Below are 17,484 nucleotides of genomic sequence, written 5' to 3' on the forward strand. Positions count from 1 at the left end.
AAGCGATTAGGTAACGCTCCTTCACAAACTGAAATTGTACTGTGAGAGTACTTGAAATACTTTTTTAAAAAGACTGAACAGGGAAATCACATGAAATGCAGACACATCTGCTCAGTATTAGCACTTCTTTCTTCCAAATCGATTGCATAATTAACCCTGAAGTAATCAATATATACATCATTAATTATACTGACAGAGGTTTTCTCCCACACCAAATTAGCAGCAGGATTTCATTCAAGTCACATTGCATTGAGAAAATGGCAATGAAAGCACTAGATGGCACCTTGTTACTTCTAGTCAAAATACTACTACTTTATGACCCCAGCAACCCAAAGAGTCTTTTGCCATTGCGAAACTTTCAGCTCATCATAATTGTAGTTAAGTACAAAATGTGGAGACACGAGAAGCCATTCATTCACCTTAGGCAAGTTTCCTTACTCCACACGCCTCCATTTACCTGGCAGTAAATAGAAACCCGGTTGTTAGTCGATTAACGAATCGCTTTCTGGGGGTAATAATCCCTCCAAAAAATAATTTAAAAATAATAATGTTAAGAATTTGGTCACTCAATCCATGACTGTTTGTGGGGACGCTGCTGTGCACAATTGGCTGCCGCCTTTCTCCCACAAAATAAACAGTCAATTTACTTTACAGTACATTCTTTGAAGCCCTTTGAGATGCCTTATCGACATGAGAAGGCGCTGTATCAGATGCAAGAATTATTATTATTCCTAGCTGACAGCTCCAGCGTGTTACCATTATTTTGTAAATCGAGGAAGGCAAAGTCCTAAGGAGTAGATGCTAGCTGGACAAGTGACGGGAAACATACCAGTGTTTGCAAAGACGAGCTGCGTGATTTTAGCTGGTTAAAGTTCAGTTCCCACCTCCCCAAAGAGGTCGGAAGGGGCAAAGCCCATGGTCGCTGCTGTCTAACTAACAATTCTCTCTCTGGCTCCGTAATCATGGCTGTCCACACCTCCCCATCCATTGACTGCTGCTCTGATCGTGCCACCTTGGCGCACTTCACAGGTGGAATACAAGAAACACAAACTCAGGGGCCATGGAGCTGCGTCATATGACACCCCCACGATGAGACAAGCAAAGAAAGCAAATGTCCTGACAAGTGATGTAAGAAACCTTCGAGTCCCTGTCCTGTCCATTCTGTCTACGTTTGTCGATGTAGACTTGCCATTCATACAAATGGGTTGTCCTTACAATACTGCAGCTCTGTTTCCAATTGAGCCATCAAGCCATCAAGCCTCCACCTAATGGAAAGCATTGGGGGTTTTGGGAGTGAAAAGAAGCACAATTCTTGAAAAAGCGTATTTATTTTTCTCCGCCTCACTTCATTATTTTTTGCCTTTGTCTTGTTTTTTTTTTCAGGTTCTCTTGGTTTCCTCAGGATAAGAGGCACGATCTGTTTTTTTTTGTTACCCAGAATAGTTGCAGGAATAAACCTAATGGGCCAGTGTTACAGTTTCCCCAGCAATGATCACAGTCATGGGCTACTGATGTAGTTTGGAGAGGGATATGGGTGTGTGTAGGGAGAAATTCCACCAATTCTAGGTATCTACTAACTTGGGCTTCTGCGCATCCTTTCATTGTCTACTGTAAATAAATAAGGCGCTAACTTTAAGATTCACGGAACAATACTTTAAGATGCACCAAGTAAATATAGATTTAGAGTTCGAAAGGGCAAATTCAGCGCGGACATCAGGAAGTATTTCTTTACCCAGATGGTATTTAATGACTAGAACTTCTCTTGTGATCTTGTGAAATGCCATTTGCTTCTTCGTTGTTCACAAATTAGACAGCATACAGCCCAACTTTAATATTCTTTCTCTTGTCTTGAGCTACGCAGAAATCATCACCTTTACCTTTGCCAATGTTGAGTTCCCCGCCCTGTCTGACAGGAATTATTTTATTTTTTTGTTCAAACCGAGCATGAAATCTCCTATTGAGTATATGCGCTGATCAGCTAATCAACAGCTTACCATTTCCTAGGTCTTTCCTCCCTTTAACATTCTCATCTTGCATATCAAAACGTGTGTTTTTTTTTCTTTTAATTAACAGTGGAGTGCTGTGCTTTCCATACCAAAGGTTCTTTCTACCCTATCAATGTGTCCGAACTACCAGGCTCCATATCCATAAATTTACAGAGCCTTTTGTTTTGTTTTTTTTGGACAATTTTTTACATTTTCTCGTCTTTTGGCCTTTTGTTGTTTCTTAAGCTGCGCCCACACCCAATAGCACAAGTGTGTGCTTGACACATACAGAGGAGAGAACATTTTCTGCGCAGGACTCCAGTCTTTTTTTTTTCTCTCTCTCTCTCTCACCAGAGTGAAATAGGCTATTCTCAAGTGTTCTCTCCCCCCCCCTCCACCCCCACCCCAGGAGATTGCATTCATTCCTGCAGGAACCCAACATTTCTGAATGGCAAAATTCTGATGTCTCCGGGCTCCGTTTCTGTACTGTCCTTATCAACGATGTGATAAGGCGCTATGTATGTCCTTGGGGGGGGGGTCAAGAGATGAAAATCCGACAGCCTCACATCATTTCATGTTATTCAGTCTGCGTGCGCTTGACCACCTGATGAGAAAAGTCAGGTGGCAGGAGAGACAAATTGGTGCGATCTAAAGTTTGACAAACTTTTGCACTCATTACATTCCAGTGGCAATGCTGGAGGGGGTGTGGGGGGCTTCACTGCTGGAGTCAATAGGTTGACGTTAAGGATCTCACAACATCACTCAACCAGGGAAGGGAGTTTCCTCCGCTGTCCTAGCCACGAATCCTCCACATGAAATTGTCCAGTCACTTTGTGCCCGATTGCGGCACATTGCTGTGCGTAAACAGTCACTGCGCTTGACAACAATTCACTGTGAAGCACTTTGAGATATTTCAACATGTTTCGTGCTGTGTCAAAAACAAGGATTATTGCAGCATTCCACCCAATTTGGTCAATAATTCCACCAGGTCAGGATGCGTACAGACATTGGGCTAACTAGAATTAATCTGGGGATGCCGGATTTTCTTGTGTTGTCATAACTTTTGACTACCAGTTTCTAAAACGTCATCCATTTCCCTTCCTGTTCATGCATTATCACGTTCCTCCCACCAATTAACCCCCCCCACCCTCCATTTACTTATCCTTTACTTGTTGCATGTTGTTAGCTTGGTGTTGTGATGTGTTTGTAATCCTCATGTCATTGGCACCATTTGGCTTACTTATTTTCCAATCAACAGTTACAAAATTTCAGCTGATTTATTCCCTGGATCTTTTATAATAAATGTACTTTTTGTTGTCGTCGTTGTTGCTGAACTAAGAAGAACGCTCTCTTTTTTTTTTATTTCTGCACCGCATGCGGTAGAGTCAAGTAGTCGCAAATAACGTTGGCTGGTTCTGATTCACGTCTAGATTAAATACAAGGAGAAGTTTGATAAGGAGATGAAGGAGCAGAGACCAAAGTTTGACCTGAAGGAGAGCACAGTATACAAGACAATGAAGGATGCGAACATTCTCGCCAGTGAAGTAAGTGTTCAAAATTGGCACGAAAGGAGAATGAACACTGCCTGAGATTGCAGATAAAACATTTGTTATGTACGTATCTTAAGGGTATGTTATTTCACCAACAACAGTGTACATTGTCAGTGTTGCTTTATTAACGGGCTTCCACTGCGCCCCGAAACTCTAGAACACTCTTCCTCTTTCCTTATACCTTGCCTCATCCTTTCCCATTTTCGGGTCGCGCCTGAAGACTTCCTCTTCAACCATGCCTACTGTCACCTCCCCCTGTCGTGCTCCGCCACTGTCAAGCCCATGAGGGGCCCTGTGTTAATATTATGAGTGTCTCAAGCACAAACAACCATTGAGGTCTCGATCTCATTCTCGGTGGAGCATCTCAGCCTCTCTCAACAGGTGCGAACGTGCGATCATTCTGCAGTGTGGGCACCTTGGCAGTCTTGGCCAAACGTGCCCTCCAATAGAAGCCAAATAGCAGCTACTGTTATTCCCAAACTATCCAATGTCCATATTGTTGGAGGTGCCGTCTTTCGGATGAGATGTTAAGACGAGGTTCCATTCAGGAGGACGTTAAAGATTATGTGGCGCAACTCGAAAAGAGAAAGGGAGTTTCTCCCCAGTGTCCTGGCCAACAATCCCCCAATAAGGCGTCAGTGACCACTTTACAGTAAATCTCCTAAAACGCTTCCAGACAAGCTTCTGACGGGAAAGAACGTTGCATCAAGCACAAGGATCATTGTGAAGAGGCTTTTGCTCGTTTCCCTTTGCAGGTGATATACAAGCAGGACCTGAAGAAGTTGCACAAGCCGGTGACGGACATGTCCGAATCCCTGCAGATGCAGCACAACCTCGCCACCAGCAAGTTGGCGAGTCAAGTAAGCACATCCAACTAACAAAGCCACATCACCTTCATTATCCCTCACTCCTTACTCTTCCTTCTCTCAACCCACTTTACACCTGAATGTATGAACGCCTTAACATAGTTCCTCTCCTCACAAGCCTGGCTGGGTTTTAGGGATAGCTGTGGTAGTGACCTACTTATCGCTTACCCTTCCTTGCGTGTTCTGGATAGTTGCTGTCATCAGCCATCAATAACCGATTCATATTTTGTACAGTGAGTCTCATAGTCTTTTTTTTCCCCCCTTCTCTCGCAAAATCACTTTTTAATAAAGTTACTAATTGTCGACTTGGAAAAACGCTAACTTTTTTTCTTGACAATAACCAACTAATTACTTTTTTCTAATTTTTTAAAAAAAAATTGCGATAAAACTTTTCTCACCCAAAGTGATGGGCAATTATTTTTGCTTTCTGTTTGCCCGTGTAATTATTTTTCAGTTTGCTGGACAATATACGGGGAACAAAAATCCCACTTCAGGGCCCGAATTTGGCTCCATTTTCTTAGCATTTCAGAACGTCCGGAATTTGGCAAATGCCTAAAATGTTCTTCAGTTGGGCCTTGAGTTTGGAAGTCGGTTTTCCGTGAGCTTTCTTTTAAGAAAAGCCCACTTTCAAAGGGAAGACTGAATTCAGCAATTTGTCAAGTTCTGTGCTCTTTGAATGAAATGCAGTATAAAGTCTAGACCCAGATGGGAATTTGTCCCCTTCTGTCCTTTACAATTGGGAAGCAAAGCAATGCTAGGTTGAAAAGCACTGCAAACTCTTGGTGAGCAACCATTAACAAGCAGCTTTTGCCATGAATCGGAGGATAAGGGACAACGACAGGCTTTGACTTAGTGGTGTCTGTGAAGACTAGATCACGTCTCTCTCTCATTCTTTCTGAGTTCCAAGAGGTATCACCTTTTGTGCCCGGAATATAAACCACACTTTTTCGGTGGGATTGATTGATTTGTCGTTAAAAATGCGCAAACTCATGGCAAAAAGCCCAATGTAAATGGCTTTATAAATGAATAACAAAAATGCATAATTCTATGATCATCTTACTGATCTGTTGAGATGCAAGCCCAATGAGGATCTCTGACAAGGACTTGACTTATATGTCCCAGGGTAAATCACAAGCCAATTTCAGCCTCTGCTAGAAAGCGCTCATATCATTTGCTTCAAAGTTCTTCGGGTGTTCAGGCTTTCAGGCCTCTGCCCCAACACTTTGGAATTCCTTCCCCGAGTCCTTCCGACTCGCCTCCTCCCTCTCTTTCAAAGTCCATCTCAAGACCTTCCTCTTTGAACGCGCTTTCGCTTATCTTTTCCCTCCCCCATCCCCAGGACTGTCAAGCATGAATGGCGCTGTATGAATATAAATGTGTATTGGGAAGTCCATTAGTTCATCCCTTCGATGACACTAAAATACCTGTGGAGTCCTGTAGCTTATTGGTTAGAGCACTCGCCTCGCAAGTGAAAGGATCTGGGTTCAATTCCTCGGCAGGGTGAAACCTAGGCAAGTTTCCTTACTCCACACAACTCAGTTTACCTAGCAGTACGTAGGAACCTGGTTGTTAGTTGATGGCAGATCTCTTTCTTGGGATAATAATCCCTTTTAAAAAAAATAATTTGGCCACTCAATCCTTGACTGCTTGTGAGACACTACTGTGTGCAATTGGCTGCTGTGTTTCGCCCACAAAATACATAGTCAATTGACTTTACAGCATATTCTGTGAAGCGCTTTGAGGCTTGATAAGGCACCATAGCAAATGCAAGGATTATTATTATTAATAATATTCCTGAAAAGGTAATGGAACACTTTTGCATACAAATAACTTTATTTTAAAAGGTGCCATTAAAAAAAAATACCGTTCCCCCTTCCCGTCTCATTGCTATGAACTAAAACTCGAGATAACTTCTTGAACCAAACCCAGCTTGTTATTGGTTGCCATCACAGACTGTCATGATCTAAATGACTTCCATCATCTGCTTCCAATTTGAAATTGAACATGATCGTTGAGTGGAATCCTGACCCACCAATACTTTTTTTTATTAAGTGGATTTTTAAATTTTACTTATCTTTTCTTCACGTTGACTGTTTAACGGAGCGTGTCTTTTTTTCCTCCCCCCCCCTCCTGCTAGTACATTTCTATAGCAGGGTGAGATTATTGAGACTTATAGTCACTGTATTATTGTGGTGGTTTATTGAACATCCCTATAGTATCGATACAAGAAGGAGTTTGAGTCGAGTAAGGGTCACTACCAGCTGGTGCCCGATACACCTGAACAAATTCATCTAAAGGAGGCAACCGAGTTACAGAGTCAAGTAAGTCAGTCCAGAACATCTCTGCACATGTGTTATCGCCTCTTCAATAGAGGTTCATTGCCATCTGTCTCCAAGTATTACAATCATAGAATCCTACAGCCCAGAAGGAGGTCATTACATTAACAAGTGATGCAAATATGGAAGGAATCACTAGAACTGGATACATATCACATACAATAATAGGAAATATTACATCAAAGAAGAATAACCTTCTTTCATTCTTTCGTCCCGTGCTTAAAAATGTTTTTTTCCATGTTGATGACATTTGAATTGGATTTTCTACCCCACCCGCCCGGCCTGTCATTCTCTTTCCGAGGTTGCATACTATTCTCAGTACAGTCACCATACGTTGCGGTATATATTTTGTGAAGCGTCTTGAGAGTGAAAAGCTCTAAATCAAGTATAAGGATTGCTATAATGAGGCATCCAAATTACAGTAATGGATTTGGATTTGTTTTTATTTATGTTAATTGTATAAACGAAAATTGTTTTGCCATAAATGCATACAAGTAAAGAGCTCTGAGATGCCATTCTACTTGAAAGGGCACAAAATGAATTCAAGTTGTTGTTGTTTTCGGTCCTAACAAAGTTGTGTTCCTATCAGTGGGAATAACATCTATTGCAATTATTGCCTCTTGAGGTGTTAATTTAATGGGATCTCTTGCTCCTAATTTCTGAACCATTCTCTGACCAACATTAGGGCCAAGGGATCCGCTTTAGGTCTCAACCCACTCAGGAGTAATGGTACTGGGATGGGGAAAGAGAGGGCACGGCGGAGGGATTGAGTGTTCCAGAGTTTTGGGGGGGTTCGTGGCTAAAAGCGCGGCCACTGATGGTGGAACGGAGGGCACGAGGGACAAGCAGGAGGCCAGAGCCAGTCGAGCGGAGGCAACGGTAGTGGGCGATGTCCTCAACGTTCTCTCAAACGCAAGCAATAGTTCCAATTCAGTTTGAATTGAACACGCCCCCAAAACACTACACCCCCAAAACTATTTGATATTAATTTTGAAGTGAATTCACTTCTGGGACAGAGTACTGTGGAAAGCACAGACATCAGGATTAAGAAGTGACCCTTCCTGAAATTGACAGACTTGAAGTAAATATTGCGAATGTTGTGAAATTTCAGGTCAAGTACAAGGAAAAGTACGAGAAGGAAAGAGGAAAGCCAATGTTGGACTTTGAAACTCCAGTCTATCTGACTGCCAAGGAGTCCCAGCAAATGCAGAGTGGGGTAAGTGTTAATTCTATAGAAGTTGCCCAGTGTCTTAGCCCTACTGCTCGCAGGACTGCTACTGATACCGTTTGTCCTTAAGAGAAATATGTGTACTCTTGATTATTTCGCCCAAAAATATACAGTCAATTCACTTCACAGTATATTCTGTGAAGCGCTTTGAGACTCCTCGAAGATGTGATAAGGCGCTATATCAAATGCAAGGATTATTATTATTATTTTCAAGTTATTTCACTCACTGTCACCTTGAACGAATGCTTTTTTGCTTGTCGGTCACAGAAAGAGTTTACTTATATCTAGACTGCTTTGTACTTGTATTAAGTTCAATAGATGACTGTTGTCACTGGTACCGATAATGCGGTTGATGGTTCCATTCTTTCATATTCAAAATTACTGCACATATACAGTAAACTCCTGATAATTCATTGCTCTAAGGCAATCTTTTGGTTTGGCTAACAAAATAATCAACATAGCAATAACAAGATAGCCCAGATTTATGCCGTAAATCAAGAAATATTCAATCAAGAAACATTGATTTGTTGTTGACCAACTAAAGAGGCTGCTCTAAGGGAAAAGGGCTCAGTGACGGCTTACCAGGAGTGGCGAGTTAGGCATATGTATATATACGTCAATAAATGTGGCCGGGACAGCATGATGGTTTAAGAGAGATAGTGTCAAGTTAAGCCAGGGCCGAGTTATCAGGAGTTTACTGATTCAGAGGTGATATGATTGCTGTCTTTAAGATTCTAAAGGGGCTAGACAGTGTAGTCATGACAGGTTAGTTAAACTTGTCCAGAATAGTAAAACCAGAGCACACAGCCTGCCGTTGAAGAGGGATAAATTCAGAGCAAATCTACGCAAACACTATTTCATTGAGCAAATAGTGAACCTGTGGAACAGGCTCCCGAAGGAGACGGTTGAAGCAGGAAATGTTGATTCCTTCAAACACCATTTAGATAGTTTTCTTTTAGCAAATAACATTATGGGATAACATATGTGCCTGCGAGCACCAGAAAGTTGGAAGGCTAACTAGATGGACTTTGGCCTTTTATTTGCCTCGCATTATTTAATGTTCTAATATGCTATGTACTCTATCAGTAATTAGCAAACTCTAGAGGTGTTCAATGAAGAGTGGCTGATTTTGGCTCTACTTCTTGATGTGTAAGGGGATCTTACAGGCAGGTTCACATGCTCTTTCACGCTCTTTCTCTTTGTACACATTTTAACTTTTGACTCTTGCTTTGTTTTTTTTTGATATACTCTCGATGTTTTTCTCCACTCTTACCCTTTTGTTCTTCCTTTGTTGTCTGCCGATAGAAAGAATATAGGAAGGATTTTGAAGAGTCCATTAAAGGCAGGAACCTTACTGGCTTGGAGATTACCCCAGCAATGTTGCATGCCAGATACGCAACCAAAATAGCCTGTGAGGTAGCCACATCCAGGACTTGTACCTTCTTTTTTTCCCCCCTTTTAACAAACGCACAGTAATCGCACTAATACGTGAGTGCTATTATCCCGTTGGAGCCCTGAGGGATTGAAAGCTTCCCCTTTGCAAATAAGCCATTCTTATTCTTGACTAACCCCCCCCCCCCCCCGCCCCTCAAAGCTTTCTTCTTGCAAGATCTTCTTCTTAAGCATGAGTCTTGAACTTTTCTTTTTCTTAACACAAATTATTTCTTTTTCTTTTTTTGTGGTTCAATTAAAAAGAAACGCAGCACAACCACCGCAACTTTGTGTGTTTAGCAAAGCTACTCTTGACATTTTGTGATTTCACCTTCTCATCCCAACACGGTTGGGAGCCATCGAAGGACTTTTTGTAATTTACCTGTCAAAAAAAAAATCTTTTAATTTCTTATTGTTTTAACTCTATTTGCGCTGAGTTTTGAATGAGTTCTGGTAGCGTATTGGTTAGCACACTCGCCCGGGCGGGGCAAAACCTTAGACAAGTTTTGTTACTCCACACGCCTCTGTTTACCTAGCAGTCAGTAGGAACCTGGTTGTTAGTCGATTGGCGGATCGCTTTCTGGGGCTAAATAATCCCTTCAGTGTTTTTTTTAAAAAAAATTGGTCACTCAATCCACGAATGTTTGTGCGACAATTGTGTGTGCAATTGGCTGCCGCGTTTCTCCCATAAAATATGCAGTGAAATTCACTTTACAGTATATTCCGTGGAGAGCTTTGAGAGGTCTCAGCTGTGATAAGGCTATCAAATACAAGGATTATTATTGTTATACATTACGAAAAAAATCCATCCATTTTTCAAGTTCTCCATTTCTTAGTTTTTTTTTTGCATTTGGGATTTTTTGGAATAACCTTTGAAATTTTGTGTAGAGGGGCAGTAAAGGAGGGCAGTGATAACTTGGTTCCTTGAGCAGTTCTGAAGATCTGTTACTTTTCCCTCCTCAGAAAGAGTACAGGAGGGATCTAGAGGAAGGTGTCAAGGGCCACGGCCTAACCATGGTTGAGGACACTCCAGACCTACTGCGAGCAAAGAATGCAACTTCCATTCTGAATGAGGTAGGCAGTAAAATCTGTAAACTCTCCTAATGTGTATTTTACACTTGAGGAAATTTAGTATTATATTGGGTCTATTTAATGAGAATTCATGCTCCCTTCCCTCTTCCCCCCCTCGCGCTTCTCCCCCCCCCCCCCCCCCCACCATTGCAGGTGCAAAAATACAAGATGTTGGAGTCCTGTAGTTCAGTGGTTAGAGCACTCGCCTCACAAGCGAGAGCCCTGGGTTCGATTCCTGGGCAGAGCAAAATGTTGGGCAACTTTTTTTTAATTCCACACGCCTCTGTTTATCTAGCAGTAAGTAGGAACCCTTTTGTTTGTCGATTGGTGAATTGTTTTTCTGGGGGTAATAATTCCTTTAAAAAAAACTAATAAATTGGTCACGCAATCCATGACCGTTTGTGGGACTCTGCTGTGCGCAATTGGCTGCCGCGTTTCGCCCACAAATAAACAGTCACTACATTTTACGGTATATTCTATGAAGCGCTTTGAGAGGTATCAAAGAAGTGATAAGGTGCTATATCAAATGCAAGGATTATTATTATTATGATTGATCTGGAAGCCCTTTGGCCCATCTGATCTCATCTTTCCAGAACACTCACCCTCCCATTGTTGCCATCACAGTGTCAAGCTGTTTGTTAAATGAATCCCGGTGTCCGAGCCTCTGCCGTGTTTCCCAGCACCCTGTTCCCGTCATCAGTTACCATTTGGGTTAAGAGATACTTCCTGGTGTCTGCCCCGAAATTGCTCTTTGCAACTCTAAATCTTCGCTCTCTTGCTCTACTGTCTTAGTGCATCCTGAAGTATTGATCCGTGTTGAGTTTTCCAATTCCATTTAAAAATGTATACGCCTCTATAGGGGTCTGTCTGAGAATGCTCTCAAGGCTGAATAATCCTAACCTGATTCATCCTGAATTTCACCTGCAAAATATACAGCCAATTCACTTTACAGTATATTCTGTGAAGCACTTTGAGACGTTTAAACGACGTGATAAGGCACTAAATCAAATGCAAGGATTGTTATATATTATTTTGTAATGTGTATTTATTGCTCGTAGCTCTTTCGTCTCAAGATCATCCTCGTTGCTTTCCTCTGCACTGTCTCCACAGGTCTGTTGTGGCGACCCTACCTTTCAAGCACCTAAAGTTATGCAGTATGTTAACTGCTTCATGTTCATTTCGCCTGTTAATATTCACTGTGCTCATTGCTGCTAAAGCACCTTCTTTTTTTTTATATACCCAACAGAGACGGTATAAGAGGTCACTAGAGGAGGAGATCAAGGGCAAAGGGCTTGTAGCACTTGCAGCAGAAACACCGGAATTTTTCAGAGCAAAGAACGCCACCGATATTTTAAGTCAGGTTAGTGTCACAGCAGCAATACTGCACCTAACTTTTTTCCCGTAGCGGAATCCCGTAGAGTAGCGGTTAGCGCGATCAACTCACAAACGAGAGGACTCGGGTTAGTTTCCCGGTTGGGGCGAAACCTTAGACAAGTTTCTTTACTCCACACACTTCTGCTTAAAGAGCAAATAAGTAGAAACCCACCCAGTTGTTAGTCGATTGGCGGATCGCTTTCCGGGGATAATAATCCCTCCAGAAAATAAAATTGGTCACTCAATCCACTACTGTTTGTGGGACATTGCTGTGAGCAATTGGCTGCTTTTTGGCACTATAGCCACTGCATCAAATACAAACTATTATTATTATAACACAACATAATAATTCTTTATTTTAGGTAAAATATAAGTCTTCAGCCGAGAAGGAGAAATCTAACTACACGACTGTCATTGACACACCTGAGATAATTCACGCTCAGCACATGAAGACTATGGTCAGCCAGGTAACTGTGCTCCTCTCTTAAACATCTGCTTGGACAATTTCTGCAGCGAATCTCAGCAAGAAAATCAGAGCAACAACAAATTTGTACAGCGCCTTTAACGTTGGGATGCGCTGGACAGTCAGGGATTTGGACCCGAGCTGGGGTTTGAGATCAGGAAGGTTGGAGGGCAGGGAGGGTGGGGGTAGGAGGATGACCGAAGGTGCAGTCAAAGAGGAGAGTCTTGAGGCAGACTTGGGAGGGAGGGAGGGAGAGCGGGAAGTAGGGAGGTGAAGGGACCTTAGGATGGAAGTTTCAATGGGTGAGGGTGGAGAGACTAAAGGCGCGATTGCTGATGGTGGGAATTATGGAGTAGACCAGAGCCCGATGAGTGGAGGCAGTGGACAGGAAGAAAGAGCTCTCCTGCTCAAAACTGACTAGCTGAGGGAAACCAACAAATAATCCCCTCTTCTGCCCCCTGCCTCCTCCCCAAACACAATGTGAAGGGTTAGAAAGACATCAGTTATGATATGTAGTGAATTCTAACGATATCCATTAGTAAGCAATCTGGGTTTGATGGGAGGAGAGAGCAGTAACCTCTCAGTAACAAGTATTCGCAGGATTTTCTCTCTGGATTTAGGTGGTGTCAGAGCAGAATTCCTGCTCCTCGCTGTTCCCTTCGATATGACACTTTCTAAGGAATCCTGTTAGGATTCATCGGATTTTGGACCATGTTGTCTCTCTCTTTCTGCATGGAAGTAGAACGCAGCTAAATTTCTGTGTGTTGAAAATTGTTGGACACTCCTTTTCTCCAACTTCCAGCGCTTTGGGACGTCCTCCCGATGTGAAAGTAATTTTGTTGTTGTTGTTGTTGCATTCAGCGTTAGGCGAAGGGCGCTCTATAAATGTAAGTTGTTGTTCGTTTTGTTGTTGCTGATAAGCCTTTATTCCTGCCACTCACTCCTGCCCGTCTAAATTGGTTCCATAGAAAAAGTACAAGGAGGAAGCCGAGAGGTCCATGTCTCACTATGTACCAGTGATAGACACACCTGAGATGCAGAGAGTCCGAGAGAACCAGAAAAACTTCAGTGCAGTAAGTACAAAATAACCATCTTTCCCCAACAGCGACATCCAGGTTCCCTGCCCCCCAACCCCAAACCCCGATCTCCTTCCTTGCCGTCAACGTTTCAACATCTGAGAACGTTTCAGCTCCAGGTTGCAAAGACGCAAAGCAGGTTGTGTGCCACACCAGCTTGGCCCTTGAGCACGTCGTTTCAACCAGCGAAAACATGTTCATTAATGCCGCAGAACCCACAAAAAAAGGGCTTATCCAGTTGGCTTTTCGCTAAGTGTAAAAATAGGTAAAGATCTCAACCTTCTTCTTGGGACCGTGGTGCAGAAGTGTCACTACGGCTTTGAGGACAGGGTTGGAAAGTCTTGTCTCGCTGTCAATTGTCTGGACTGGCCAATGTCCAACATGTTTACTGGGAACGGTAAACATCAGCAGCAAAAAAAAAAACATGTTTGTGTAAATTCGCTGTTTTTTTCTGTGTTCTGAATGGAATTTGGTAGAGCTGTAATAAACATTTCCGTCTCCCACCCCCACCCTTTTTAAGGTACCCTTGCTCAACTTCTCCCCCCCAATCTTCTACGATCAAGAGAGGGTGAGCAGTGAGCAGCTCCTATTGCCTTGAGCTCAGTCAAGTGGTGTTGCGAACTAAGGAGGGGTATCAAGGGGACTTTTTATGTCGTCCCTCAAGCTCCATCTGAAGTGTCCTCTAGATGGAGTGACAGAGGCAGTGGCGTTGCCCTCTGAGTATTTATTGGTGACGCTCTGTGTGTCCAGCACTCTCTGGCCAGAGCAATACTCCTGGAAGTTGTGGCTACAGTAAGTGGAAGGAATGAGGCAGAGACGCTGTGAGCCTTTGTTATCTCCCAGTTAGATTTTTTTGAACGTATTCTTCCCTAATTCCACCATCCATAAGATCCAACTTATCCAAAACCCCACTGCCCACATCCTCATCCACACCAAACTATACACACCAGTCTCTGCTAAGCTTCACTAGCTCCCAGGAGATCAATTGCAAGTCCTCACCTTCGTCACACTTATAAATGCCTTCACATCTTAGCATCTCCTGAGCTCTCGGATCTATTCCTACCCAACTCTTCTGTTCTCCCCCACCTCCCTGGCCCAAGATACCAGTCACTGAGCCTTTCAAATTCTGAACTGTCTCTTAGAATTCCCTCCCTCTGCCCTTTCCATCTCTCTCCCCACCCCCACCCCTTTATCAGTCTATAAGTCCTCCCTCAAAACCTACCCTTTGACTGGGTCTATGGCCACCTCTTCCTTCTCCCCACCCCACCCCCATCTCCCTGGTCAATGGTTGACCTCAACTTTGGACAGAATTTGGACACGTTGCCCTCTGTGAAGGCACTGTACAAATCCAAGCTGTTGTTATGGAATAAATCCATGAATGCAACTTGTAAGCGAAACGTGTAGATTTTCGACCACAAAATATAATCAATTAATGTTACAGTATATTCTGCGAAGCGCTTTGAGACGTCTCGAAGACGTGTTAAGGTGCTATATCAAATACAAGGATTATTATTATTATAACTCTTTCAGCCCACGTGAGAGCATCAGAAATCACATTAAGCTAAAACATCACTGTCCACGGAGAGGTCTTGTTACAGCTCCAGAATTCGATTCCTCCTTGCTTTGTTTTCGTTTACTGTTGCAGTTCTCTTACTGTTTGATTTCCGCTCTGTTTTATAGCTTCAGTACACCACAGACCTTAAAAACATTAAAGGAAAGGTTACTGCAGTAAAAGACACACCTGAAATCCTGCGAGCTAAGGAAAACCAAAAGAATTTCAGCTTGGTACCTTTTACCTAAGTATTTCACAGCGCTAACCTACTGACTCATGCAGAGTTTTAACTTTTCCATTACCTTATCATTTTATATTATATATATATATATATATAACATAACCCTTGATATATAGTATTCTAACACATATCATTTGTAACTTAATCTTCTACAATGATCCAGGCATTTTATAATTGACTTGTCCTGTTACGTGTGATGTGCTTCACCTCTTTACAGTCTTTCGTCGCTCTTTGTTTCTTCGTGGGTATTTATCTGTTCACCATTGGCATTCATCACTTTGTGTCAAGCCCGCGCGACAACCTATTGGAGGGTGGGCGGTCTGGTTTTTTTTTGTGTCACTTATCGATTACTTGTGATGTGCGTCACTGTGTTAGTCTGGTCTGTTTTGGCACGGACTCCAGCTCAGAAGGTGAACGGATGTTGTTTCCGATTTAATTCACTCTGTGCCAAGAGCGATGAACACATGGGATGGGAGTCATCCAAAGGGCCACCCGGGAAGTCAAAATGACTGACTTCCAGGTCATTGGGTCACCTCCGTCGTCACTTCCTCCGCGCTTTGCACGTGCGGTGAATCCAAGTGCCCTGACTGGCGATTGCTCTCCTGCTATAGCACCATTTTATAACTCTTGTGTTATAACAGGGTTCTACCGCATTTGACAAAGAGATCGATTAAGGGAGAGACAGAGCAGTGTATGACTTAATTTACTTTGGGATTTGCTTGAGGTGACCCTGAAGGTCCTTTCCGGATCCTGTGTGTTCATACGTTCTTGGGCACGATTGAGCCACGTTTGGCAAAACAGGAAGACTGTCTGTGTTCCTCTGTTAATTTTAATGTCTTGCTTCTGTATATAAAGATTGCATATAAAGAACAGATTGGTTCAGGGACATCTATTAAAGAAACACCAGAGATGGAGAGAGTCAAAAGAACACAGGAGGCCATTAGCTCGGTACAATTCCTGACAAGAACTTTTCCCCACAACCTCTTAACGCGTTCTAATACCCTTAATTGTAATACTTTACCACTCAACCTTTCGGTGAACCTAATACTATGGATTTGATGATAACACCAAACTGAATTTCTCTACCTTTGTGCAGTTCATTTTAGCTGAAACCATTAACCTTTTGAAACTGTAAACAACGTCACATACATTGATTTTAAATGTGGTCGGTATTTTATGCAGCTGGTGGGCGTGAAATACTAGAAAAGGACAACTCTGATTGTTTTTCTTTTGTCCCCTCCAATTTTATCCCCTCATTCCTGAAGGCGTTTGAGTCATTTTCCCCTTCTAGAGGGTGATGATTTCATGGGACACTGTGCCTGGTATTTTGCTTCAGTATCCATCTCACTCCAGCGTCCATCTTGCTGTAATGTTCATCTCTCTTTACCGCCCATCTCTCTTTTGTGTCTATCTCAGTCTAGTATCCCACTCAGCCGTGTCCATCTCTCTCACTCTTGTGTCCACCTCACTCTAATATTAAATTAACGTTTTTAACTTTTTTAAAAAAGTGGTCACTTCAATCCACGACTGTTTGTGGGTTCGCTGCCGTGCGCGATTGGCCACAGAATGCACAGTCGCTACACTTTACAGTATATTCTGTGAAGCGCTTTGAGACGTCTCGAAGATGTGATAATGCGCTATATCAAATCCAAGGAATATGATTATTACTCTTAATGTCCATCTCCCTCCAGTGTCTGCTATTCTTGTGTGAGTATTGGAGGGACTATTTGACCAAGATATGCATTGAACCTTAAAATTAAAATCAGGTTCTGACCCACCAACCCCCTTGCAATGGACCCTGTCTATTTTTTGCACTCCCTAAACCCAGGACGAACTGAGGCCAATTCTAGTCCAACTGCTGCCCAATTTGAGATCAGGCAACTTTGCACAGAGTTTAGGATTCAAACCTAGGCCCTGCCTAGTGTGGGTCAGTGCTACCCAAGATGGCTTTACCCACCAAGCCATCAGTGGAGTTCGCCTGCAATTAATTTTAAATTAAATCAAAGTTCTTACTTACATGCTTTGGTGCTTTGGACGACTTGCGTCAAACTAATGAAATAGTTACTGACGTAAAGATATGATTGAATGACTCTTCTGACGTGACTGTCTCTTGTTTGGCCAGTGATGCAGTGTGAGGTTTGTGCAGTGTCTCCGTGAGTTACCGTTTGTCATGTGTTCACAGTTTGTCCCTTTTCTCCCGGATCTATGCGCTCTGTAGATTAAATACAAGGAAAGTGTTGGGCAAGGAACTTCAATTGCTGACCTGCCAGAGGTGAAGCGAGTAAAGGAGACACAAAGGAACATCAGCTCG

The 17,484-nt window shown here is 42.7% G+C and overlaps 1 protein-coding gene across 25 annotated transcripts in view; it reads left to right on the forward strand.

Moving 5' to 3' along the window:
- neb (nebulin) overlaps positions 1 to 17,484 on the forward strand; it is a 131,180-nt gene that overhangs the window by 100,760 nt on the left and 12,936 nt on the right. For 11 of the 25 annotated variants that reach the window (XM_007896295.2, XM_042336331.1, XM_007896299.2 and 8 more), the window contains 13 exons: positions 1,030 to 1,128; positions 3,416 to 3,529; positions 4,291 to 4,395; positions 6,618 to 6,722; positions 7,849 to 7,953; positions 9,271 to 9,381; positions 10,360 to 10,470; positions 11,714 to 11,827; positions 12,204 to 12,308; positions 13,273 to 13,377; positions 15,061 to 15,165; positions 16,029 to 16,121; positions 17,392 to 17,484. In XM_007896295.2, the coding sequence (XP_007894486.2) occupies positions 1,030 to 1,128; positions 3,416 to 3,529; positions 4,291 to 4,395; positions 6,618 to 6,722; positions 7,849 to 7,953; positions 9,271 to 9,381; positions 10,360 to 10,470; positions 11,714 to 11,827; positions 12,204 to 12,308; positions 13,273 to 13,377; positions 15,061 to 15,165; positions 16,029 to 16,121; positions 17,392 to 17,484 (1,365 nt within the window). The remainder of the gene's footprint in view (positions 1 to 1,029; positions 1,129 to 3,415; positions 3,530 to 4,290; positions 4,396 to 6,617; positions 6,723 to 7,848; positions 7,954 to 9,270; positions 9,382 to 10,359; positions 10,471 to 11,713; positions 11,828 to 12,203; positions 12,309 to 13,272; positions 13,378 to 15,060; positions 15,166 to 16,028; positions 16,122 to 17,391) is intronic. The other 14 variants (XM_007896321.2, XM_007896312.2, XM_007896313.2 and 11 more) reach the window with 11 other exon arrangements.

Source organism: Callorhinchus milii, unplaced genomic scaffold (genome assembly GCF_018977255.1).
Source record: "Callorhinchus milii isolate IMCB2004 unplaced genomic scaffold, IMCB_Cmil_1.0 Scaffold6, whole genome shotgun sequence".
In the NCBI taxonomy this organism is placed as follows: Eukaryota; Metazoa; Chordata; class Chondrichthyes; order Chimaeriformes; family Callorhinchidae; genus Callorhinchus; species Callorhinchus milii.